Source organism: Camelina sativa, chromosome 12, assembly GCF_030686135.1.
Source record: "Camelina sativa cultivar CO46 ecotype springtype chromosome 12, ASM3068613v1".
Taxonomy (NCBI): Eukaryota; Viridiplantae; Streptophyta; class Magnoliopsida; order Brassicales; family Brassicaceae; genus Camelina; species Camelina sativa.
In genome coordinates, this window is record NC_141891.1 from 37,461,118 (window position 1) to 37,487,973 (window position 26,856).

At 31.5% G+C, this 26,856-nt stretch overlaps 3 protein-coding genes and 1 long non-coding RNA gene across 4 annotated transcripts; 3 read left to right on the forward strand and 1 right to left on the reverse strand.

Annotated features, from left to right (window-relative positions):
• Positions 1-3,526: 3,526 nt before the first annotated feature.
• LOC104730217 (E4 SUMO-protein ligase PIAL2-like) lies at positions 3,527-8,288 on the forward strand. The gene is given in 18 exon segments (XM_087479752.1): positions 3,527-3,850; positions 3,967-4,188; positions 4,303-4,375; positions 4,462-4,527; positions 4,715-4,780; positions 4,867-4,949; positions 5,132-5,183; positions 5,275-5,346; positions 5,578-5,645; positions 5,732-5,780; positions 5,877-5,961; positions 6,049-6,150; positions 6,298-6,349; positions 6,429-6,480; positions 6,613-6,729; positions 6,820-7,491; positions 7,566-8,034; positions 8,037-8,288. Coding segments are annotated over 17 exon segments (2,313 nt in total). The 5' UTR covers positions 3,527-3,850; positions 3,967-4,000; the 3' UTR covers positions 8,084-8,288.
• Positions 8,289-8,732: 444 nt separating this feature from the next.
• On the reverse strand, positions 8,733-9,999 carry LOC104730202 (putative WRKY transcription factor 24). The gene is made up of 2 exons (XM_010449340.3): positions 9,610-9,999; positions 8,733-9,096 (listed from the first exon to the last, which is right to left on the reverse strand). Exons 1-2 carry the CDS (start codon positions 9,960-9,962, stop codon positions 8,910-8,912), a joined length of 540 nt encoding a protein of 179 aa, XP_010447642.2. The 5' UTR covers positions 9,963-9,999; the 3' UTR covers positions 8,733-8,909.
• A 2,057-nt stretch (positions 10,000-12,056) lies between these two features.
• LOC104730193 (DET1- and DDB1-associated protein 1) lies at positions 12,057-13,658 on the forward strand. The gene is made up of 4 exons (XM_010449330.2): positions 12,057-12,263; positions 12,757-12,817; positions 13,088-13,149; positions 13,383-13,658. Exons 1-4 carry the CDS (start codon positions 12,075-12,077, stop codon positions 13,482-13,484), a joined length of 414 nt encoding a protein of 137 aa, XP_010447632.2. The 5' UTR covers positions 12,057-12,074; the 3' UTR covers positions 13,485-13,658.
• A 6,962-nt stretch (positions 13,659-20,620) lies between these two features.
• LOC104754427 (uncharacterized) lies at positions 20,621-21,347 on the forward strand. Its single transcript, XR_015573840.1, has 3 exons — positions 20,621-20,658; positions 20,767-20,848; positions 21,122-21,347. It is a non-coding gene; the product is annotated as an uncharacterized LOC104754427 (long non-coding RNA).
• The last annotated feature ends 5,509 nt before the right edge of the window (positions 21,348-26,856 follow it).

Here is a 26,856-nt window from a genome sequence, read left to right on the forward strand (position 1 = left end):
TTTTTAAAAATATCTTCTGTGTAAGTGATTATGTTTGTATGCCCATGTCTTGGTCTAATATCAATAAGATCGTTTTTGTTTTTCTTTAGTTGGCTTTGAAACCAATTTTGAGTTAAGCAAATAATGGGTTGAATTATGGTGTTAATAAGTAATATAAATTCTTATGTATATATATTGTATATATGTGACTATAAATTTAGCTAACTAAAAAATTATGTAATATTTAAATACAATCTTGAACATATATATATATATATATTTTTTTTTTTTTTTGTGGGAGGAATGTATGAAATTATTGGATAGAAGTTATTTTTGAGTTAAATAACCTTTAATGTCTTTAAAGTGAGTTAAATATTAATAAATTTTTATATGTGTTTTGAATTTTTTTAAAAGGAATACCAAGTGTTTCCTTCCAAATTTCAAGTGACATAGTATTTTAGTTTTCTTATATGATTGATGAACTTCAATGTAAAAGTTTTTCAAAGTAATAAGTACACTCACTGATTGAATTATAAAATTTGGATAAATGTTTATTTCGATTAATCATCTGCTCTTTTAAATAAATTAAATAAGTATGTTGTTATTCCTACAAATAGGACAACATATATTATAGTTTAACCATGGAGTTAAGCAATGGAAATGGAACTTGTGATTGCAAGACAAAATGCTTATATGTTACACATTGATCATTCAAAAATTAATAGGAACATCTAATTCTCAAATAAAGTTGATTGTTTTGTTAAAACCAACATATGCGAATTTAAATTTAACTATGCAAATTTAAAAAATAAATATGAATAGATTAGAAAGGCAAGAAATATAAAAGAAATATTTTTTTATATAAATAAAATAAAAATTGAAAACAATGTTAAATATATATAATACTTTCTACATTAAAATATAGAATCAAACTCTTACAAGTTACAACATATATGAGATATAACAACATTTGATATTGGTAGGAGAGAAGGAGAGAATGTTTACTATAAGATGGTAATCCAAATTAGATAATGGAGATGAATCTTTAAAAAATTGAACAATGTAATATATATATATATATATATATATAATACTTTCTAAATTAAAATATAGAATCAAACTCTTACAACACATATGAGATATAACAACATTTGATATTGGTGGGAGAGGAGGAGAGAATGATTACTTATAAGATAATAATCCAAATTAGATAAAAGAGATAAATCTTTTAAAGTAAGAACAATGTAAAATATATATCATGTAGTCTCTAAAATTAAAATTTAGCATTAACAATTTACAATGATATTTCATTTGTCTTTTACAACCCATACAACAAAAATAAGAAATCAAAAATAACAAAAAAAATGAAAAATGATTTGAGGTATTGTAGAAGAGAATGAGAGAATGTGAAAATGAGATAGTAAAAGAATGTCAATATGAGAGAATGATAGATTGAGAGAATGCTTATTTATATGATAAGAAATGATGAAAGTTACATTTAGAACTATGGAGTTACAATAATAATTTATTGTGTTTGAATAAAATTGAGTGGTAGAATATGATTAATGCATAATTTATTTTATTTTCAGTTATAATTTTATTTTAATGTGTGAGTTAAATGTATTGTGTTTATTGGGTCTTAAATATTGTTTAAAGCAATTAGAAAGCAAATAAAAAATTAAATAAAAATTAGAAAACATTAAATGAAAATCAACCAATAAGGAGAGACAAAAAGCTTACTTTTATATACATGATATATTGCTTTAAACTTTGAAATGAGAAATATATTATAAACAATAATTTTGCATGAGAAATATATTAATTTCGCCAACCAAAATATGAATATAAGTTTACCCAACCAAAACAAATAAAAAATGTTAAAATTTAACCAAAAATATTTTCGCTTGAAAGATAAATAAGTTAGTAGGAGGAATGAATTAATGTACAATTATTGGATAGGAGTTACATTTGAGTTAAATGGAGTTACATGTCTTTAATTATAAATAAATATTTTAATTTTTTATAACCTAAAATAAAAGGAATACCAAGTGGCTGAATCAAAATTCACATGATTTGGTTGTTTGTTGATATAAACTAAACACTTACACATAATACTTCAATATAAAAAAATATTACTTTTTAAGTGACACACTAAATTAGTTTTCTTATAAAATTATATGAATTCTTCAATCTCAATAATTTTTAAAATCCTAAGGATAACTTATATTTTTTTGGTTTTCACTCATCAATTTATCTTATAGTTCTCGATTTCATACTAATGGTTTCATCTTTAGAGAATTTAGTGAAATGATATTTTTAAAATGATATTTTATTTTTATATTTAAGTTCCAGTTGAATATGTTTTGTTTTTTGGATCATTTTTTATCTTGATTAAAAGACACAAAAAAACAATTGTTTAATTATGTTCTTTTTGTTTTCAAAAACCTCAAATCATAAAAAAAATATATATTATATTGACATCTGCAGATTTATCAATTGGATCACAAAACAAAATAGTCTTTATAAATGGATAAATGGATAATTATATTGATCTTTATAAATTATTAAAAAATGATACATGAATATGTGAGATAACCAGAGACATAATAGATAATTACATATGGATCATTTCAACTTTATGATCTTATTATGTGGTGAATATTGTAAGGAAGTATGAAAATAATGACTTATAAGATGTTAATATAAAATAGAAAATGGAGATAAACATTTTAAAAGATTAAAATAAATATATAAGATATACATATCATACAAACTCTAAAACTAAGCTTTTATAATGATATTTGATTTGATTTTTTATAACCCATACAACAACAATAACAAAAAAAAATACAAAACAAAACAAAACAAAACAAAAAAGAGATTTGAGAGTAGTGGAAGAAGATGAGAGAATGAAAGAGTGATAGACTAAGAGAATAAGATAATGAGTATTTATAGGAAGAGAAATGATGAAAAATTGCATTTAGAAAAATGAGAGTTACAATTCTAATTTATTGTTTTGTTTTAATACAATTAATTAATACAACTTAGTGGAGAAATAAAGTTAATGCATAATTTATAGGGAGAAGCTTAAAGTTTGTTGGGACTTTGGGAGCTTTATTAGGCCAACCCATCTCTAATCTAATAGTGGGGTTTATTCACGTGAGTATTTGAGAATGAACAACTTATTTCAGGTTGAGCTACTTTTTCTTACTTGTAAATTTGTTATGATGGTACTTAAAAAAAAATGTTACCTACCCTAAATTACCACATTTTAAAATTGGACAAGTCCTGTGGGACTACATATGACACTACGAAGTGTCCATCTCAAGGAGGCAAGACCAAGATTATAAATGAATACAGTAAATAAAAAAAGGAACATATAATTAAATGCGTACATTTATGTGTTGCAGCATTTAATATTTGATAACTTGTCTCATGAATGATTAAATGGTTTAAGTATCAAAAATATCTAACGGTTAACATGGAAACATCATCTTTTACTTGTGTTATCATATATAGTATCGAAATGACTTTAAATCATCATATCGTGTCAGATCCAAAACAATAAAAGACCAGATTTTTTATATATCGAATCTGATAATTTACTTTTAGAACTTTTTAGTAACCATTTTTCTAAAAAAAAACTACACCAATTTATAAATTCAAACCAAGGGTTTTTAATTTAATTCTAAAACGTTAGGGGACGTTTCAAAAACCCTTTAAAGTATAAGGGCAAAAAGAAAAAATATCATGAATTTCATTTAAAAAAAAAAAAAAAAAAAAAGTAAAAGACCATTAAATAATTACGCAGAACGAGAATAAAAGTCCGTTACAAGGAAACATCAAAAAAGCAAAAAAAAAAGAGAAAAAGGTAACAGAGGATTTTAGGGTTAATTTATGTTCGATTGAGCTGAGTAATTTATTTATTCTTCTTCTTCAAATTCTGTTTCTTCTTTGTTTTGATTTATAATTTCAAAACTCCAAAAGAAAAAAGAAAAAGAAATTGTGATTGAAGCTCTCGATGTCTACGGTGGCGAAGGCGGCGACGTGTCCGGCGGTGACTGGAAGTGGATTCCGGGAGAAGACGGCAGCGTCACTGGTCAATTCCTTCCGATTAGCGTCGGTGACTCAACGTTTACGTTACCACATTCAAGTCGGACCTAAGACTGATACTAAGGAGTTTCAGATCTGTTGCATCTCTTTCGCCAAGTAATTTTTTTTTTACTTCCTCTCTCTCTCTCTATACATTATTAACATGCGCGTAATTTGTGTGTTTGTACTCTTTTTGGGTGTTGATGAATTGTTTTGATTTCTCTGTTTCAGAGGCATTGATTTTGCTATAGCCAACAATGATATTCCCAAGAAGGTTGAAGAGTTTCCCGGGTTGCTCAAACAGGTTCTTTTATTTTTCTCGATTACTGTGTTAGATAGATCTGCATTAATGTATATAAAGGCCATTATGATGATATGATGTGGATGTAGGTGTGCCGTCATGGAACTGATGTGTACACTAAGACGGCTGTTATGGTGCTCATGATCTCTATCAAGGTAACACCAGAGAGAGAGAGAACCAAAAAGAAAGAATTGTAGTAGTGTTTGGATTAGTGCTTCTTGTTCTCTGAATGCCAGTTTTTTGTTTAGATTTCCTGTGGTTTAGAATGATTGAGGTAGAAATGTTTCGGGTTTATCACTTTTATTGACATGTCATGCTTGATTTTTTTTGTTAATGTCACAGCATGCTTGTCAACTGGGATGGTTTTCGGATAGCGAGAGTCAAGAACTTCTTGCTCTTGCTGATGAGGTCTTTATTCTTCCGAATCGTGGCTTAAAAATCTGATAGCAGGTTATTTGGATTGTGATGATATGAATGTTTTCCTTCTTATTCAGATAAGGACTAGTTTTGGGTGTTCTGGAAGCACTAACCCTGGCATCAACAGTCCCGGCAGTACATTTACGCAGATCATGGAGAAGTAGGTTTTGCTTTCACCGTGTGGCTTTTTGTTGATTGACAGATAGATTTTACTCTTAACAAATTTACCAGGGAGCGTGATTTTTCTTTTTCAAAATTTATCACAAGCTAGATACCGAAAACTTGTTGAGTAGAATAGTATTCACTGGATACAGGTTGTAATTTCTTTCTTTATGATCCCAGGTTCTATCCATTTGTGAAGCTTGGGCATGTTCTTGTTTCTTTTGAAGTGAAGGTGAGCTTGTCCTCTGTTCTAAACATCTATTTCTGATATGTTACCCTCTTAAGTGTGCTCATTTTTATGTTTGGCTTTCCTTGCATGACAGGCTGGCTACACAATGTTGGCGCATGATTTCCATATCTCAAAGAATATGCCACATTCACTCCAACAGAAAATTGTATGTATACCTCATCTGTTAGTCATTCGATATGTCATTCTGGGTTTCTCTTTATTAATTTTAATAGATATATCTGTGCAATTAGGTTGCCATGTGAATTTAACCATTCCTTGCATTCTATCTACCAGTCCTTCATATACATTTTGAATCTGTTTCATCTTGTTGATGTGCCCACTCTCTGTGCCTTTTCGTTAGCATATCGCTTACTCCAGATTCTTGTTTGTTCTTCAGCGGCTATTTGTTGCCCAAACAGACAACATAGACACGTCTGCCTGTATTGCAAATCCTCCAGAAGTCAGGTATGAGACTTTTTTTTTGCTATTTTCCTTACTGACACGAAATATGATCGAATTTAACCTTCAAGGCTTTCGTATGAAAATTGCAGCTTCCTGTTAAATGGAAAGGGGGTAGAGAAGAGAGTTAATATTGCAATGGTGTGTGCAGTTTGACTTTTAATTGGATTTTTGTTTCTCTGAACTGGTTTTGTGCATGTTTATTTGTTTATTGTTATCTTTTTTTTTCTTACCCAGGATTCAGGGCCTCAACTCCCTACAAATGTTACTGCACAGCTGAAGTACGGAACTAATCTTCTCCAAGTGATGGGGAATTTTAAGGGTATCTAATCTATTTTATATGTATACTTTCTGTCTGTTGTCCATGTTTTCCAATTATTATCTAATTAAGATGCTTCATTGTTCAAAGGTAGTTACATCATCATAATTGCATTTACGGGAGTGGTAATGCCGCCTGAACAACCTGTTCTTAAAGATTACCTTCAGTCCAAAGTCATTGAATCAAGTCCAGGTATTTCAAGAGCATAAGATAGGAGAGTGGAGCATTTTTTCCAATGCCCTGTACTATTAATCTGAATCCTCCCATGACTTGCAACCACATAACTATAAGAAATATTTTCCCAAACTAATTTCTCTGTACTTTCTTACCTGTCTATAGATTCAGACATCATTGAGGGGGCATCACGAGTATCTCTCAATTGTCCTATAAGGTACAACTTCTACTTTTTGACGTACTACTGTGTTATGTTATGGTTTTTTTGGTCAGTGATTTAGTCTCCAATAAAACAGTCGCAGGCGGATCAAGCTTCCAGTCAAGGGCCAGTTGTGTAAACATCTTCAGGTGTTGCAACCATATTTCATGCAATATTCTCTGTTTTCCATTCTTTTAAATCGGCATACAGTGTTTCAATGTGGATGTTACCTTTTTTTTTTCTCTTAATATTTGTTACTGATGTGGTACTTTCTGCTGCAGGCTTTTGATTTCTCAAACTATGTCAACATAAATATGAGAAATCCATCCTGGCGCTGCCCACATTGCAATCAACCTGTTTGCTACCCTGACATACGTTTAGATCAAAACATGGCCAAGGCAAGTAGCTATTTACGTTGTAATTTAATTACTGCTTCATTTATGCGTTGCTGCTTAAGTCTGATAAATCGTCTCATATCATATCCTTAGATATTAAAAGATGTGGGACACGATGCTGCTGGTGTAATCATCGATGCTGATGGTTCATGGAAGGTTGCAAAGAAAACTGACCAGAGAGTGGAACCTGTGAGTGAGATCATTCATGATCTAGAAGACCCAATGAGCTTGTTAAACTCTGGTCCAGTTGTTTTTGATCTAACGGGGGATGATGATGATGATGCCGAAATGGAGGTTTTTGGTGACAACAAGGTTGAGGATCGGAAGCCCTGTTTGTATGATGCTCAGGGTCAATCTAATAATAACACAAATAAAGAAGCTTCAAACGATGATTACGGTTCGATATTCGATATATCTGATGTGATCGCACTTGACCCGGTAATATTATCTGCTTTGGAAAACACTGCGCCACAACAGCATCAAGCTTCGAATACTGGAACAGGTCAACAATACTCAAACTTGTCCCAAACACCCATGTCCATAGATCCAATGCTGGTACCTGTGCCATTCTCACAGACACCATCTCCAAGAGATAGACCAGCAACTACGTCCACTGGCTTCACCATACCGAATCCCTCTCCGCAATTCTCTCAGGTTCATGCTTCATCTGTTACTCCCACTGGAACATATCTTGGTAGAACCTCTAGTCCGAGATTGAACCAGACTTATCCATATCAAGCGTCTTCAATGACAACTCCATATCAGGTTTGTGATTTCGTTTGAGAGACTGGTTTCGTTTCTTGAGTATTCATATGTTGATGATATGTGTTCCTTTGCAGAGCCGGAGGGTCCCAATTCCAGCTACGAGCCATTCGCCAGCGAATGTTTCGTCTTTTGTTCCGTCTCAGCATGTCCCTAGAGTACTCAGCCAGCCTAATAGTTATGGTATCAGAGGTCCAACCAGTAATAACCATGTAAGCACTCAAAGACAGCACTCAAGTGGTCCACCTGTTCAATCTGTTTCTCGAACCAGTGACCTAATGGATGTAGACTTGAGCGTTCCTGATACAACCAACTGGCGCCCGAGAATGCGAGGCAGTCTTGTGCCCGGTTCTCATTCCACTGCTCTTGACCACATGATCATCCGACCTACCCAACAGTCTCAAACTTCCACTAGGCTTACCAGTTCACAGCCGGTTCAGACACCATTGGTTCAAACCTCTCAAGCTCAGTCACCTTTTTCAACGGCTGCTTACAGAACCGAGGCAGTTATAGGAAACCGAAACCATCCGGTGCCCGCTCCTACTGGCTCGCGAGGCCAACAGGACCGACATCATCATGGAACTTGAGAGGGTAAAACGAAGGGAAGTTGGTACTTAGGGAGTTAGAACACAACACTAACATAATAAACTTTAGTGTAATTTATCACTTTCCCACGGCATGAACAGAGTTTAGGATTCCGGTGTGCAAGTCGTTTTTTGTTTATTATGGTATTTAGCTGGCGTTTAACTTGTAATGACGATCAAAATAAAATTGCTATCTAAATAAAATTGCTTGTAATATGCTCGGGTTTTTAACGAGTGTATATATATATATATATATAATGTCAAAAGATATCCACAATTACGAATCCTCCAATTGTTTATAGGGCTAAGTTTCATTTTGATATTGATGATTGTCGTGAATATGATCATTAATGTGGCTTTTTTGCAGACCAAAGGATTTTCATATTCACGAGTCATGACTCATACAATTAAGGAAGATACGAAATCATGATCTCTCGGGTTCTTGATGTCAATTTTGATTCGATCCGTTGGTAAGGTTTTTCAATATTATCCTCAATGAATTATTTCTAAAACACAACGACATTCTTTGTAAATAACTATTAAAACAAATATTTGTTTTCAATATGTTCTTAAGACAAAGATTTGTTTTCAATATGTTCTTAAGAAATGTTAATATAGAAATAAGTGGCATGCCTAATGGGAGCTGAAACTCAAGACATATTCCCAAAGTCAGGGCATGAATCAATATGTGTGAAAGTGTCGTATACTGTTACATTCGTTTCAAATCTGTTCTATACACTTGTGACTTGTCTCGTGGGAAATGTGGGTCAGTGGAGTGATCAATTGACACCTTAACAGGTTTAAGTAATTACACCATTAATTAACACGTTAATATATTCAGAGATTAGAGAAACTAGAGAGGAACTGGAGTTGCCTGAGGAGAGGATTAAGAGTTTCCATGAGCTTCTCACAGGGATGGTTATGAATGCCTTCGTAAGTCGTTACGACCACGTTTGGATCTTTTGCCAATCTTTGCACTTGTTTCTTCACGTTGCATGTGTGGTACGTACACCTGTAATAGCTCCTGCATTTTTTGAAACAAGATTAATAGTGACATTGTGACAATATATGTTATATAATATGACAAGGTTTTTTCAAAATTTGTCTCACATATAGTGACATATATATATATATATATATCTATATATATATTGTGAAATTATATATTTTACATAGTAACTATAGGATAATAATCATGTTACAAAGAAACCCTTTCTTTTAATATATGATCACATCATAAAATTCCAAAATAACAAGAGTATAGGTTTAGCAAGAGGTTGATTTAATAACTGTTTTCTTCAGCCTAGCTAGAAATTATTGTAATTTTGCAACTAAAAAGTATATTTTCTATATGTATATATCGTGTAACGTTAAACACAAACAAGATCGTCGATCGAGCCAGACCTGCCGGTTGTTAAGCTAACTAATCTTTTCTTTAGCCATGATAGTTTTTGGTCGATTCTGTATATGGAAATCAACTTTAAATACACTAATTAATATATACGATGACTATACAAGCAATATGGTGTGTAAGTACCTGGGATGAGCATTGTTCTTGACAGATTTCTGGCCGTACTTTCGCCAACGATAACCATCATCAAGAACATCATCATCACTCCTCGTATGAAAAGCAATCCTTGGAACTTTCCTCGATCTCTTCTCTTTCTCTTTATTCTTCCCTTTCTCTCCAATTTGATCATTCTCAGGCGCTGGTGGCGGCACATGCACGTGAAAGCTTTCTGGATACCAAGAAGAAGAAGAGGAAGGCTCTACTTCGCCGGAAAATGTTAATGGAGGCATCATCGTTAGAGTTTTGTCCACAAAGGAAGAGAAGGTGTTGTTGTTTTCGACATCTAGGTTTAACATACGATTAATGTCTTCTCTTTCCATTGTTAATTATAAGTCTCTTTCTCTCTTTATCTCTCACTATATTTTTATAGATGTGTAATGATAGGTTGTGAAGACAAACGAAGGAGGAGAAGAAGAAGAAGAAGTAAGGGTAAAAGGGCATTGAGGCCAACTAAGTTCACCTAATTTTCTGTTCAACTGCTTTTTACTTCCATTTAGTTTACTTGTAATTATTATACATTTATTATTATCGATCTCTTTCATTTTTCCTATCTCTTTTCTTCTTCTTCTTTTTAATATGAGAGATTGTATTGGCTTGGGACAACATATATATGTCGTCATGTCATGTGATAATTTCTTATAAAATATTAATTACTTGATATACAAACCTAATAATGTATATGTTTGCTTAATTAATTAGAGTTTACAGTCCTAAGGATATACGGTATATGTATGTTTATTAAAAGTTCAAAATATACATCAAATTGTACTTGATGCAACTATTTACAAATTTTTGGTAAGCGCTACTAACTTACTATATACCTTTCTTTCTTAAAAAGTAATTTTTGTTTTGTTTTGCTACTGATGATCCTAATATAATTTATACTGTAGATCATACCCTCATCACTAGAACGTACGAGTAACCCATTCAAATTCAATCCTATCAATTTATGGAACTTATGGTTAAAGGTACGTGTAGTAGTCATTGCATACATATATATCATAATTAATAGAATGTTCAGATCGAATTTAGAATCAAACTGATGTACATGTAACTTGGTAATTAAGTAGAATGTTTTGTCCTACATAAAAAATTTTCGAAACTAGTTACATTGGCTCGTTCCTTTAACCAATATAAAAGAAAAAATTTCGGCTACCCATTTGACTCTACTGATCTTATATCAAGATTCATCATTTTCTGTCTCAGAAATTTACTATGAATAAAAACAACACATAATTAGATATTTATATGTAAAGGTAAAGGTGAGATTGGTAATTAACATCAAACGTATATAACTATATATGTTTATAAACTATATGTAAATGACCCGCGATCATAAACTATAGCATATCATTGATTTTGTTACGTATGTCATTTACAATTGAAGCGTAGCGTAATTAAAATGGCGTGTATCAAAAGTACGGATAAACGACTAATTCAACTTAATCATGTTAATTATGGTTGTAGTGGTTAAGAATCTTATTTGACTCGATCTCAACATAAAGTTAAGCCTCTTTTACGTACTCTATAAAGTATAAACACGTACGTGGAAGTTTCCCTTCTTGACCTATAATACAATGTAGTGATGTACATACGTAAATTAACATAAATCTCACTGTTACGACTTACGACTTTGTATGCGAAGATGAGAGAGCATGCGTTTGTTTCTCTTCCTCATGTTTTGTTCCTCTTCCTCATCTTTGTCTAAGGCAAAAGAAAGAAGTAAAAACCACTGAAATTTTAAAATTCAAAGATAAATATTTTCACTTTTGGTAGTCATTAGAGGAAGATGGAAGGTTATAAATTGGGAAATTTGGTGGTCTAGCATTTCCAGGAATGAAGGTGGACTGAGATTTCACATAAGAAACTTCAGTTTGGCTTGTCTAAGAAAAAAACTTTGGAGAATAATATACAAAACAGGATAAATAAATAAAAATTTACAAAACTGAATTCATTTATTGATAAAAAAAACATAACGTTCCGATGGTCACTGCCAACAGATTCATATATTGTAGGTTTTATTTGTGTACGAAAAAAAATATTTGTTCTAAAAATTTGAAAAACTTGTTGATTTACATTTGACCATATAAAATCCGTATGAGATCACGTTTTGTTTTGTCTTTACGTCGCAAAAATTTGAAAATTATTTTTTCACTAGATTATTTATTTTGAGACTGCTCTAATTCATATATGTTTAACTATATATAAAAAAAAATCAAAACTTTTTTTTACACAAACAGTAAGTGAACTTTGTTGATATAACTCATTTCTTTTTTAATCTAAACCTCTTTATGCACCATAATTTCTTTAATATGAATACTCTATTTTTTTTTGGGCAAAGCATAGAAATACTCTAAAAAATGGAAAATCTATACTATTTGGGTTGAGAAACGTTTAATTTCACTAGCTGGGTTCTTCTAGAGTTAGGCCCAATGGCCCATTTTTCTTCTTTCGGTTTCTCTCCCCTATACCTATCTCTCTTTTATTGTCTCCGAACTTTGAAGAGAAGGAAACATCATCATCAGGCCACGATTCCAATGGCGTCGATTCTGGGGGATTTGCCTTCCTTTGATCCTCACAATTTCAGTCAACATCGTCCCTCCGATCCTTCTAATCCCTCTGTTAGTTCTTTCCCCCCAATCCATCTTCTATTTTGTCTTCCCCGTTTCTTCGACTCTTGGGATGATTTTTTTAAAGATGTTTTATGATCTCTGTTTTGTCTGAGAACTATTCAGAATTTTTAATTTCACGGATCTGAGTTCGTTTTACTTGGTCGTATTGTTAAAAAAAAATGTGTTCTTTGTTGATCCAAATTTTGATATTCAAATTGTTCAAAGAGTAAATTCGAATTGGGTATCTGGTTTACTTGATCTGATCCAAAAGTTTCAATTTTTCATCAATATTGTTCGAAACCATGAAATAAGTAGCCATTTTTGACAGGACTGGTTGATCCTAGAATCATAATTTCTGTTTACATTGGATTTAGTTATCTCATATCAACTGTAAATTAGTATGCAAGTTTTCAATTTTTTTTTGGTTTTGTTTGAGTTAAAGGTTAGATTTTTGATCTGTTATTATCAAAGATATGAGTTTTTGTTCATATTTTTCTTGCAGAGGATGATACCTACCACCTATCGTCCTACTCACAACCGCACACTTCCACCACCAGATCAAGGTGAAACCAAAAATCTCGTTTTCTTAGGCTAGAAATTTTCGAATTTTGTTACATGTTATAGCGTCTGGGCTTTTTGAAGTTGTGATCTTGGCTAGAGACTGACTGATCTTTGAACTTGCTTTGATAGAGCGATCTAGTTACTCTGTTTACCATGAATCACTTCTTAAGGCAAATAAAATGGGTGTTGATCATATTTCAACAGTCTCGAGTTTTTTCATGGATCACATCTTCGCTTTTACCAATGTTGTATCTTGTTTGTTTTGTGTATAGTGATAACTACAGAAGTGAAAAACATACTCATACGCAGCTTCTATCAACGAGCTGAAGAAAAGGTATCATAAGAAAACTCAACTCTTATTCCTCATAGTTCTTCTTGATTCTTTTATTCATATCACCGTTGTTTCCCTCATATATACAGTTCATAACACATAATTTCTTCAGAGAATATACAAAAGACAATATAGAACAAATCTTAAACTTCTTCAGATGACCAAACTGTTGATTTTGGCTGTTTTCTCCTATATCTCTTTAACTTTTTTGTTCTTGTAAAATTTGTCATTTGCAGTTGAGACCAAAGAGACCGGCTTCAGACCATCTGGCAGCAGAGCACGGGAACAAGCATTTCCGCTTTGCTGCGTCTTCTTCATCATCTACGCAGGGATTATAAAAACCCTAACCTGGTTCAAAGCCTATAAACAATGTATGAGTTCTTATTAGTGTTTTTTTTTCAATGTAGAGAAAAAAAAAAGATAAGAGCAGTTCACGAAAGGGAATGTACATAACATTAATGTTTCTTTTATATTTTACTTCAAAATCAGATCGTACTGAACTTTTTGTTTTACTCGGAACCGAACAAAAGTCTTAATCTGACCCGAATGGCAATAACATTGACCCTAAACACTATCTTTTCACAAAGTAATCGAATTCGGTTTGGACAACGAATTAACAACTCGTTTTACTTTCCAAACCAAATTTACAATTGAATTGGATTGGATAGGATCGAGAACCCTAATTTAAATCTTCCTGATCCGTGCGTTTGTCTTCTTCTTCTTCTTTACACAAAAAAAAGAAATACAAATTCACCAATTGTGAAAATGAAGACTATAAGAAAACACACTTTAATGAGTCGTCAAAACTTTCCTTTGCATTTTCTTTTCTGTTTTAGGAATCAAATTGGTTTAGCGATTTTATAGAGATATTAATTGAGTATTCGATTTTGAATTGCTATATTTAAAATTTTAACTTTGTAAATAAATATAACTTAAAGAGTAGAACACAAAACGTACTTTAAAAATATAGATCTGTGTGTGCATTATGTTTGTTTGTTTGTTTCCGTATATACATTTTAAAGACATTATCGATGGGCTAAGTTATGGTCTTTCCGTATATACGTTAACTGTAACTTATAAATATTAAATACAATATTAAAATTTTGTTGGATATTATAACCACATACACACTGTAACGTTGTCAATGTTATTTGGTATATGAGTTTTGTTGGTTTGGTTTTACCATATATTAGGATTTGACCCGCGGTATACTGCAGGAATATAATTTATAAAATTTAAAATTTAAAATTTATGTTATATTTGTTTGTTATTTTGTTATTGTTTTATTAATTTTTAGATTTTTCTAGTTATCAATATTTATTTGATTTACTGAGACGATTTTAATTTTTTATATATAATTTTATGTTTTTTAAATAAAATGATTAAGTTTTATTGATTTTTAATATATATATTAAAATATTATTTAGGTTTTGACCCATGGTACATCGTATAATTGTGTTTTTTTTATGTAGAACAATATAGAGATATGTTGGAAGTAAATTTTTTTTTATGTAAATACATATATAACGTGAGTAGAATATGCAAGTTAATAAATTTAGAACTCATACGACAATAATTTTAAACCTAGCCTGTACTATTGAATCACGTTTTTTGGATTTTTCACTAATCAATAAAATAAAATAGATGATTTGGCTCGAAATAAAATAATTTGGTTAGATATAATAGATATTTAAAATAAGTTCTTAAAATATGTTTATTTTAAACAATCACAATTAGATTAGTGAAATATATTTAAAATGATGAAAATTACCCTTTTGAAAAAAAATATATATTCTGAAGTTGTATATTGTTTCAGTTCTAATTGAAAATGTCAAATAGTCTGCTTTAATAAAATAAAACTAACGTTCCATATATAAATTATCACCAAACCCACGTTAGAAACACCATCGTCACTTACGATTTTTAAAAGCTTTCATTCTTTAAAAGCTTTCATTCTTATAATCAAAGATTTTCTCCCTCCTTTACTTCTTCTCCACCTCCTCTTCTAATTTTCTGCAGTTTTTTTTTATTCTTTTTTTTTTTATTCTTAATTCCATCAGTCCCTTAATCCCATCGGTCATCAACATCTCAGCGATTAAGCTCCGATTTGGCCGAGTTTATAAGATTTTTCCGATCTCAGTCAGAAGAATGATTTTTTAAAAGTATTGGGTAAAAGTTTTGTGTTTTCTCTCGATCTCAGTTAAAAAGACTTATGATTTCTTTTAAACCGTGGGTAAAAAATATTATTTTTCCCAGTTTCAATCAGAAAGACTAATGTTTTTTATATAAGTCGTTTGTAACATGATCTTACACCAGCTTTGGTCTAAACTCATACGCACAAAAGAGAACATGACAAAACATCATTAATTTGATATTTTGTCTTGTGATCTCTCTTGGGTACTAAAGAAAATCAAGCCAAAGAAGGAAAAAAAAAAGACAATTACAACAAACCACAAACAAAAAAATACACGAAAAAAAGAAATTCACATAAACCTTTGTTTTGCAAATATTTATCCGTTTTGAAAAAAACCCCAAAAAAACTAAAGCATTGAGAATAATGATATAGATTACAAATATTTATAGTGAGTAGAGAAAAATTTGGTGAGAAAGTATATGAAATCTTCGTGAGAATATATTATCTATAAATTTCCAATTGCAATTCAAAGTTGAAATCATATGATATAGAAATAATTAATTACTCTGTAATGTTAATTAATATGTTTCCAAAAATATAAGGCAATTAAAAATACGGATAATTGATTATGTGATTTTTATGACATGTTGTGTTTAATATATTCCTAAAGTTCTGAATTTATGGTATTTGGTTATTTATTTTGTCGATTTTGTGAGATATATTTTAGGAAACTAACTCATTTTGTCGATTTCACATAAATTGATTATAGTTTTTTTTTGCAAATATGTAGAGATAAATTTTGTAAATAAATTTTAAATAAGCAAAAGTGAAGGGTAGAACCCAAAAATGTACTTCAAAAATGTATATATACTGAATTAAATGTATTTCTTCTTGTTCTTGTTAAAGTTAAATATTTGGGAATATTGGTTTTCTACTAATTCGAAATTTAGGTTGTCATTTTTAGAAACTTTATTAATGTCAAAATAATTATGGGGATTGTAAATTTTTTGTTATGGAAAATTGATTATATCCTTTAAATTTGAGAGATTATATCTTCTCTAAAGATAGTTTTGAATATTTTATGGGAATAAAATTTTAATGGGTAGAGTAGTTTTTGGAAAAATCAAAATGTATAGATGTTGTCTAGATTTTATGCGAATAAACGTACAAAATTGTTCCGATTTAAGATGTTTTAGGAAATGAGTTTCTGTGCAATATTATTTTTGGAAACTGTTTAGGGGTTAATGTTATAAAAAAAAAATTAAATAAGCAAAACTTAAAGGGCATAACACAAAATGTACTTCAAAAATGTTAATATAAATATTGAATCATGTTTGTTTTATCGTAGGATTAGAAACTCTTCTTTAGTTTTAAATTATTCTATCAAATTATATTTTTTTTTGAACTATAAAAACATTTTAATGTCTTCAAATTAGTTTGATAAAACAACGAAAAATAATAAATATAACATATATTATTATTGAGTATTGTGTGTTTTTCAAATATTAAACATCTACTTTATGAATTAACCTATCATAATATATATATATATATATATATATATATATATATATATATATATATGAGATATATTTACACTTTAAAAAATATGAAAACATTTTATATATCTTTAATTTTTAATCTCGAGTTTTACTTAGACTGACAATAACAAAAAAAATAGTTTTAAAAAAGTAAAACATACAGTGTATTATTATTAAGTATTGTATGTTTTCTGGGGGAAAAGCAAAAATGCCCCTTTTTCCCTTCCACTTTTTAAAAATGCCCTTGGGAAGGGTCCATTTTTAAGGGTACCCCTTTTTTTGGTGAAAAAGACTTTTTTACCCTTAATGAAGGAAACCTAATTTTCTCTACTTCGCCGTGCTTCTCTCCTTCTTCAACCGACGATTCTCTCTCCTTCGTTCATCGGCGATTCTGCGCGGCGATTCACGATCCTTCTTCGCGGTGATTCTCGATCCTTCTTCGCGGCGATTCTGCGCTTTCATCTCTCGTATACGTAATTCCCGACATTGATTCTGGTTCTAACGCAGGCAGGTTCATTCTTTCTTTTTTTCTTTCTGGGTTTATCAATTTGTACTATCGCTTTTTTAAATTTAGGGCTTTTAAATTTCTTTGATATCGATTTGGAATATGTAAACTCTTTTAAATTTGGATTTATGTTCTTTTAAAACAGTTTTTAAAAGCCTCTTCAGTTTCTTTGATATCGATCCAGATTCAGATCTGATGCATTCAGATCGATATTTGTGTTTGATATGGATTTGAAATTAGTAAAGTCTTGTAAATTTGGATTTTTGTTATCTCTTGTAAAACACTTTTTGAAAGTCCCTGTTAAACCATTTGATATCAATTTTTAGATCGGTCGTAGTTGAATTATGTCGATAAAGTGTGTTGATAAGATGACGTCAGATCGATAACGTGTGATGTTGATTTTTAAAAACCCTTTTAAAACTCTTGTAAATCCGTTGAAAAGTCTAATTAAGTGTTTTTTGTTAACAGATGGCATCAAGTGATTTTGAACCCCTTGCACTACCAGAACCAACATATGGTATGGGTTTAGAACCAATTGTTGGAGCAAACATATGTCAACATTCGGACTTAAGCCTAGTTGCCAAAGTTAAACATACATTAGGAAAAACATCTTTCACGAAGCTTCAATCTTCCTTCCTTGGGCACATCATCAATCTTTCAGCCAGAGACATTGTATTTTCTGGGAAAATATTCTACTACTTGATGCTGAGAAGGCTGAAGACAAGAGGGAGAAACTTATGGTTTACAGTCGACATGCAACCTCTTCGGTTTTCCATGAGAGAGTTCTTCCTTACAACAGGTAATTATAAAGTGTTTGCAATGGTTTTAAAAACCTTTTAAAACCCTTTTAAAACCCTTTTAAAACCTTTTAAAACCCTTTTAAAACCTTTTAAAACCCCTTTAAAACCTTTTAAAAGGGTTTATAACCTTTTAAAACTATTGTAAAAGGGTTTTTCCTGTTTTAGAAGTTTTTAAATCCTTTTAAAACTCTTTTAAAAGGGATTTAAAAGGGTTTTAGAATAGTTTATATTAGGCAAAGTTTGAACAAACTAACATCATTGTTTTATTAAACATAGGGATTCAATGCGAACCTATTCATAGAGAACCAAGGAATAACGGCAAAGATCCAATTAGTGATCCATATTCTTGGGCGGTGAGAGGAGATTACACTTTAACTCAACTTCAATATCGACTATTTAATGAACCAGAAGAGGGTGAAGAACCTTTGGATGACAAGGAAAAGGAATGCCTCGCTGCAGTTGTATTAACAGAAGGTATTTTGATGACACCAAATTCAACAGAGAAGATACCTCTGTCTAGGCTGAAGCATGCATCGGATTTCGAGATGTATACAGCCCAACCATGGGGCAAGGAAGCGTATAACATTCTCGCCACATGCATTCAGAAATTCGATAAAAATACTTGGTTCAAAGGTCAGTATAGTGTCAAGGGATTTCCCATGGCATTATATATATGGGCCTTGAGTGCTGTTCCAATTTTTGGTGATAAATTTGCGAGAAGATGTAATTTTTCCAGAACATTCTATCCACTGATTCTCAACTGGCAATCAAGTCGTTTTGCAAGGTTTGATGATGTTGTTGAAACTATTAAGACAGCAACTTGTGTAAGTTTTGAATTCTATTAAAAGTGTAGTTTTGATTATTCATTGGTTATCTATATTTGATGAGTTTTGTTTTGATGGATTTTGATTATTTTTGTAGGTTGAAGTCAAAACAATAATTGGAGATCCAGAAGAATATAAGCATTTGGTTGATAAAGATGACAATGATTTTGAAGAAGTTATTGGCTTGGTTATGAAAGGCTATAGGTTGAAGAAAGAAGAATGGTCTACAAGATTAGTTGATATTTACTGTGCTTTGGGAGAGTTGGGTGACAAAATGGGGGAAAAATTGCCAGACTTTGAGAAACAAGAGAAAATGGAGAAAAATTTGTCAGATTCAGAAAAACTTGACATAATCCTCTTTATGTTAGATGACTTCAACAAAAGACTAGAAGCCATTGAAGAAGCTGTCAAAACCACATCAGGGAAAGATAAGGATAAAGGAGTAAGATTACAAGATCGCACCTTTTCGCATATATTCGACACTAAACTCTTTAAACTGAGGTCCTTTTTTTTCTTTTCCCTTTGCAGTCTCACGAAGATGAAGATGGACAGAATAGAAATGAAGAGGTTATAAATGAAGAGGTCAGTATCTATTTTAAAAGTTTTTCTGTTTAAAAAGTGTTTTTAACGGATTTACAGCATAACGCTGATTAAAGGGAAACCATAGTGACTTAAACCTTTTAAAACCCTTTTGAAACAGAATGTAAAACCTTAAAAATGATGTTGTTATATGTTCTTTTTTTTTGTTGCAGGCTGGCAAACAAAATGTTGATGGAGATATTGCTAGAGAAGATTTCGTAGAAAGCCAGTCTGCAGATTCTGTCCGTCCATCAAACACACAAGATGGGAGCTACGCTGCAGATGATGAAAACACTCAAAAAACTGGTGGTGATGATGGTAATTACTTTGAAGAAACACCAAAGGTACATATATCTAATATTTTTATAAGTTCTCAAATATCCTTTTAAAAGCCTGTTGTAAACCACAATTGTTATCATCTTTGAAGGATAAATCTCCTTCTCCACGCCCTTCTACACCAAAATTTGATCTTCTTTCTGAAGAAGATGAGGATAGTGGAAAAGATAAAAGCATTGATAAAGAGAAGGGAGCAAGCAGTAAGAAGAGAGTTTTGAGAGAGAGAAAACATGTAAATCATTAATTTTTTATATAGTTGTTATGAGTATTTTAAAAGATTTCATCAAGTAAACCAAGAAATGATGAACTGCAGAGAAAGTGTAAGCAAAGCAATGATGGTGATGATGATGATATGAACAGAAAAGAGGTTAGTAACTAGTTGTATAATGTTTTACATTTTATTAAATGTTTTACAAAAAATTGTGATTTTCTTGAGGCACTACAGAGGAAGAAGCGTAAACCAAGTGACAACCCAGATGCTGATATTCAAGCTAGAGAAGGGGTATGTATCTAACTTAATTATTTATTTCTATGAGATATTTAAAATGTTCTCCAGTGTATCGATATAAAGTGCGAAATTTTTTTGTTTTGTAAAGCCACAGAAAAAGAAGATTAAATCTGATGATGTTGGTGGTGTGCAAAGAAAAAGTGAACGAAATACAATTCCTTCTATTCACACTCAGCCGCCTTACACGGCCGAGAAGAAGAAGGACCCAATACTTTATCCTTTTTCCAAAGTTGATAAGACCCGGTTGGATGTATTTAGTGACTGGAAGAATTCAAGGAAAGCAAAGTAAGTTTTAGTTTCTAGCAACAAAAGTAAAAGTTCAATTAGTCTTTTAACAGATGTATTCATGGTTTTGTAAGTATTCATGATTATTCTGTTTATTTTTGGATGTAGGCAACTAACAATTCTGGGTAAAAAAGTTGATGCCAAGTGGTTCACAACACTAGAGACGCCAGGGAAGTCGTTAACAACAATGGTATGATTACAAAGCTTAAGGTTTTACAAATGTGTTGTTAACGTTTCATGGGGTTTTAAAAAGGTTTTAAAAAGGTTTTAAAGAGTTTTTAAAAGTGTTTACAAGAGGTTTAAAAGGTTTTAAAAGGAATTAAAATATGTCTTTTAAGCGTTTTCAAAGATTTACAATGTGTTTAAATTGGTTTACAAGATGATGTGTGACCGGGTATGAACTTATTTATATGAGTTATTTGACAACAAGACTTGTTCTAATCTGTTTTTTGTTGTTGTTTAGCATGTTGATACAGTTGTGAAGTTGTTAAGCAGAAGAGAAGAAAGTCATCCGCACTTCTATAAAAGCAAATCATTGACGTTGGCTGAAACTTCTTTTTTGAGAGAGATTGATGAATATTACTCAATATTCGTTGACAACAAAGATGAGTATGAGTTCCCTGAAGAAGGATTCAGTCAACTCTTCAAGGAAGCACCTACAAACAAAATACTGGCGCCAATGTTGGTTAAGGAAAGGCTTTGGATGCCATTGATGATCAATTTGGAGAAGAAGGAGATGATTATCTACGACTTAGGCAAGCATTTCTACACCAACAAAATTAAAGACAAACAAGTGGGTGCATATGCTGTTGCAATGCCTTATATTGCCCAGAAGAAGTTTGGGATGAAAAATGATACAGAGAAATCTCCGTTCAGAATCAGTATTATAAATTGCATACCTCAGGTAAATACTGTTGAGCTTGTTTTCTAGTTTTTTGATATGGTCTCTGTAAATACTTTGGACTCTTCACTTTGTTTTTTCTTGATAGGTTGATAAGATTGAAGATAGTGGTGTCTTCATGCTGAAGACAATCGAATGTTTGGCTTTGAGCATAACAACACATGGCAATCTTAAAAATGAGTCAATTGGTGATTTAAGGAAGAAAATGGCGGTTGATATCTTTGCAGGTCAGTGTATGTTTTTACATGGTTATTTAAACTGGTTTTAGATGGGTTAACAACTTTTGTATTGCAATGTATTTTAAATGGTTCTAACATCAGTTATATTATATTTGCAGAATTACAAAATGACTAGGATAATGGAAGTTTGCATCTTGCTGGTATATGAACGTGATCGCAGGAATGGTGCTTTAGATTATTGCATCAAGAACAATATTTTAGTTTTTTTTTACTGTGACACTATTCTAAAAATATGTTAAGTTACTCCTTTTATATATATACTTCGTTTAAGATTAGGTATTTACAATGAAGTTTAAAACGTTGTTTATCATTTCCGAATCCTTTTAAAAACATTTTAAAACTCTTGTAAATCCTATAAAATTTATTGAAATACCCAAAAAAATCCCTTTTAATCCTTTTAAAATACGTTTTAAAACACTTGTAAATCCTTTAAAATCATTGAAATACCCAAAAAATCCCTTTTAATCCTTTTAAAATACGTTTTAAAACACTTGTAAATCCTTTAAAATCATTGAAATAACCAAAAAACCCCTTTTAACCTTTTAAAACGCTTGTAAAAACTTTTAAATGGTTTTAATACTATATTTTAAATGATTTTACAATGTTTTTGTATAATAAGGGTGAAAGCCCTAGGCCTAGGCCCAAATAGTAAAATATAACCTCCACTCCCCCCCCCGTGTATCAATTGTCCCTAAAAACTAGGGTTTCTCTTTCAAAAAGTCGCGAAATTCACTCAAATCTGTATTTGCCTAAATTGGGTTCTCGATTTCGTCGGATTGCAGACACGAAATCGTCGGATTGAAAGTAGAAGTCGGCTGATTGGGTACGCGAGGACTTCAAATTGCAATTTCTCTTTGTCGAATTACGGACTCTTCTTCTTCCTCGTTTTTCCTCTCAGTACTCTATTCGAATTCGTCGTCTCTTCTTCTCCCTTTTGTAAGTTTGGTTTGGAATTTAATTTTGACTTCAATTTCTATTTCAATAAGGGATATTGGGTGCATGCCTTGAATATGTTCTCTGTAAACAATGTTGACAGGTGTTGCGATATGAGTAATTATGAAGATTCCGCGAAGAAACTGTGCTTTCCAAAAAGATTAATCACGCCAGGCACAGAGGGAGATACATTAGAAAGAGTTACTAAATATTCTTCAGAGCAAGCTGTTTTGGCGACTGTAAAGAATGCATTAAAAAGAAAAGAGTTCCAGCAGTTAGAGAAGTCTTTCTTGGGTCCAATTATAGAATTTGTTAATCGGGAAAATATCAAGTTCTCGAGTCAACTGGTCCACCACTTACTACAGAGGAGGATTTTGTCTGCGAAAAACGAGCTCTGGTTTGCATTTGATGATCAACCTATGCGATTTTCGCTAAGGGAATTCGTCATTACAACAGGCCTTCCCGTAGGCACTGTTCCATCAGGTACTGTTACATCGAAAAAAGATTTGTGGGTGAATGATAAAATGACCTGCAAACGTCTTCTTCATACTTTGAAAGTTAAAGGGAAAAACATGAAATCTGAGGAAAGAATTAGATTAGGTGCTTTGATACTAGTGGAGGGGATATTGATAGCTCAAAATCCAATAGTTCAAATTCCCTTAAAGAATTTGCTGAGAGCCAGTAGTTTTGAGAATTTCTGTAAGTATCCTTGGGGTGAAATTGCTTACGAATCATTAGTGAGAGATGTGAAACAAATGACTGTGGGAACGTTGGCAAAAAAACAGTATGGAATGGCTGGCTTTCCATTTGCAATCCAAATCTGGTTGTTATCTTCAGTTCGACAGCTAGGGGAACATTTTGGTGTTAGGGAAAGCATTTCAAGCCAAAATCAACATCTCCCACTGATCTTGCAATGGCAAAAGACATCTTCCCCAAGATTCAATGATATAAAATTTGTTTTCGAGTCTTGCAAGGTACCATTACTTCTCTAGAACTATTTTTTTTTTTGTTTTCCAACAGTTTTAAAACACATGTTAAAACCTTTTAAAAAAAATGTTAGTAATGTAATTTAGATTTACAATGTGTTTTAAACTGGTTTACAAGACTTTACAACGGATTTGCAAGGGATTTCTAGAGTTATAAAAGAGTTTTAAAAGGTTTTAAATATTTGTATAAGATTTTTGAGATATAATATGAATCAATTTATCTTTGCAGTTTGAAGTGAAAACAATTGTCGGTGATCCCGATGAATATAGCCATTTGGTTATGCCACCGAATGATGAAGACAAGGATTTCGACGAAGTTGTTAAACTTGTAATCAAAGGCTATAGGATGACTAAGGAGGAATGGATTCAAGGATTTATTCAAGATGAAAAAGGAGAAAAAAATCAAAAAAAGCGTGTGAGAGAAGCTGCAGGGCCATTCTTGAATCAAACTAACAAAAAAAAAAGAATATCTTTTAGTGAGAAAATTGACATGATTTTAAAAACATGTCAACTTACTCACAAAAGATTAGTGAGACTGGAGAATCATGTGGGGATCACTACTGCTGCTTCAACACCACAGTGGGAATCAAGGGCATTTCAAGAAGAAGAAGTACCAGCCTCGGCAACTGCATTTCAAGAAGAGGAAGTACCAGCCTCTACAACTGCATTTGAAGAAGAGGAAGTACCAGCCTCTGCAACTGCTTTCCAAGAAGAGGAAGTACCAGCCTCTGCAACTGCTTTCCAAGAAGAGGAAGTACAAGCCTCTGCCACTTCATTTCAAGAAGAGGAAGTACGAGCCTCTGCCCCCGATTTTGAAGAAGAGGAAGTACCAGCTTCTCAAAGTGAATTTGTAAGTGAAATAAAAACTTAATTCCTTTTAAAATCATTTTAAAAAGTATTTTAAAGAGCTTTTAACAAAATCATATAAACGTTTTCAAAGGTTTTGCTAGTGTTTTAAATAGTATTAAACAAAATTTACAACATTTCTAGGTATCTAAAGAAGATAATCAACATGAGAAACAAACTGACTTGAGAGGGGACCCAAGTGTTATTCCTGAAGAAAAAACCCAGGATACTAATGAAAACGATCCACAAGAAGAGGATATGAATAATGATAAGGTATGTGTTACTCGAATATGATCGACAAATTTTAAATACCTTGTAAAAACATATTTGAAAATAATTTACATATGGTTAAAAAAAAGTATCATTATTTATGCAGGATGAGAAGCCTAACAGTGCTGATAATGTATACTCAAGCCAAGAAGAAGCGTACACTATTATATCGGATGACGAAGAGTGTATTAATATTTCAGATACTGATGAAGGCCCAAGCCAAGAAGAAGCTCCCACTCAACAAGAAGACCCAAGCCAAGAAGAAGCTCCCACTCAACAAGAAGACCCAAGCCAACAAGAAGCTCCCACTCAACAAGAAGACCCAAGCCAACAAGAAGCTCCCACTCAACAAGAAGACCCAAGCCAACAACAATATCACACCAGCCAGGAAATGGGCAGTTGTAAGTTGCTGAAGTCTTTATTATAAATGATTTTCCCTGTTGAAAAATGACATATAATATTTTGTTTCTTTTGTTTGTATTAGTGCAAACACCTACTACGCAGGAGAACAATTTAAGTTACGAAGAAATAAAACAAATCGAGGAAGTTATAACTTCTTGGACGCAGAGCAACGACATCAGAACTATGCTTTCGTCAATTGATAACGTAAGTTTGAAAAATTCATATACTTGTTATCATAGGTGTTAAACATTAATAAAATTTGGATGTTCTACATTGTAGTATCTTTGGCAAGGGAATAAGTGGGAAAAAGTCTATGCCATGGATTTGATTACTAAAGAAGATGTAAAAAAAGTAACAAGGAAGGCAATATTACTTCTTCATCCTGACAAAATTCCTAAAGATGTTACTCCACAAATGAGATACCTTGGTACCAGAATGTTTACAAAATTAAAGGTCAGTGAACCTCGACTTTTGTTAGATTTTATGCACATTTTACAGTTATTTAATATTAACTTATATTTTTGTTTTCTTTTGCAGGAGTACAAGGACAAATACGTAGGTTAAGGAATTTGGCATCTTGCTGGTCGCATCAAGAAGAATAATGGCAAAGTATTTCAATGTTTAGTTTGCAAGTAGATTTTTAAAAATTGTCTTTTTAATGTTATGTTATTTTTTTCGCTTGTAAAACTTTTTAAATGGTGTTAATCCTATAAACAGTTTAGTTAAACATGAGTAGTTTGTTCAAACTTGCCTAATATACGAGGTTATTGCTTAAAAAACTGTTTTTTAAAAGGTTAAATCTTCTAAAACGGGTTAATATTCTTTTAAGTTTTAAGGGTTTAAAAGGTTTTAAGAGAGCTTTAAAAGATGAAAAACCTTTTTAGAGGGTTTTAAAACCTTTTAAAACGAGTTTTAAATATTGTGTAACCTTTTAAAAGAGGTTTTAGAAGTTTTTGAAAACCTTTTAAAACCTTTTAAAAAACCTTTTAAAACCTTTTAAAAAACCTTTTAAAACCTTTTAAAAAACCATTTAAAACCATTGAAACTCTTTTAAAAACCATTTAAAAATTATTGCCGGTATATCAACGTGATCACATCAAGAAGAATGAATAGAAATAGTATTTCAATGTTTAGTTTGCAAGTATATTGAAATACTATAAATGGTGTTAATGCTATAAATGGTGTTAAACTGTTTATAGGTTTTAAAAGGTTTTAAAAACCTTTTAAATCTTTTAAAAGGTTATATTTTCTAAAACGGGTTAATATTATTTTATGCTTTAAAAGGTTTTAAAAGGTTTTAAGAGAGGTTTAAAAGTGTTAAAAACTTTTTTAAACCTTTTTAGATGGTTTTAAAACCTTTTAATTTTTTTAAACCTTTAAGATTATATCTTGTTTTTAGAAATTTTAAAAGGTTTTACAAATGGTTTATAATGATATATATCAATTTGGTTTTCTTTTTTAAAAGCTTTACAAGTTGTTTCTAATATTAAAACAGTAACCTCTGAATAAAATATTTATTAAAATAGAGTTTACAAGAGCAGAGACTGAAATATTTAATTAAAAAGAACAAAAACAAAATAAATTGTTCAAGAGTTCTTAAAAAAAATAGATATGAACTATC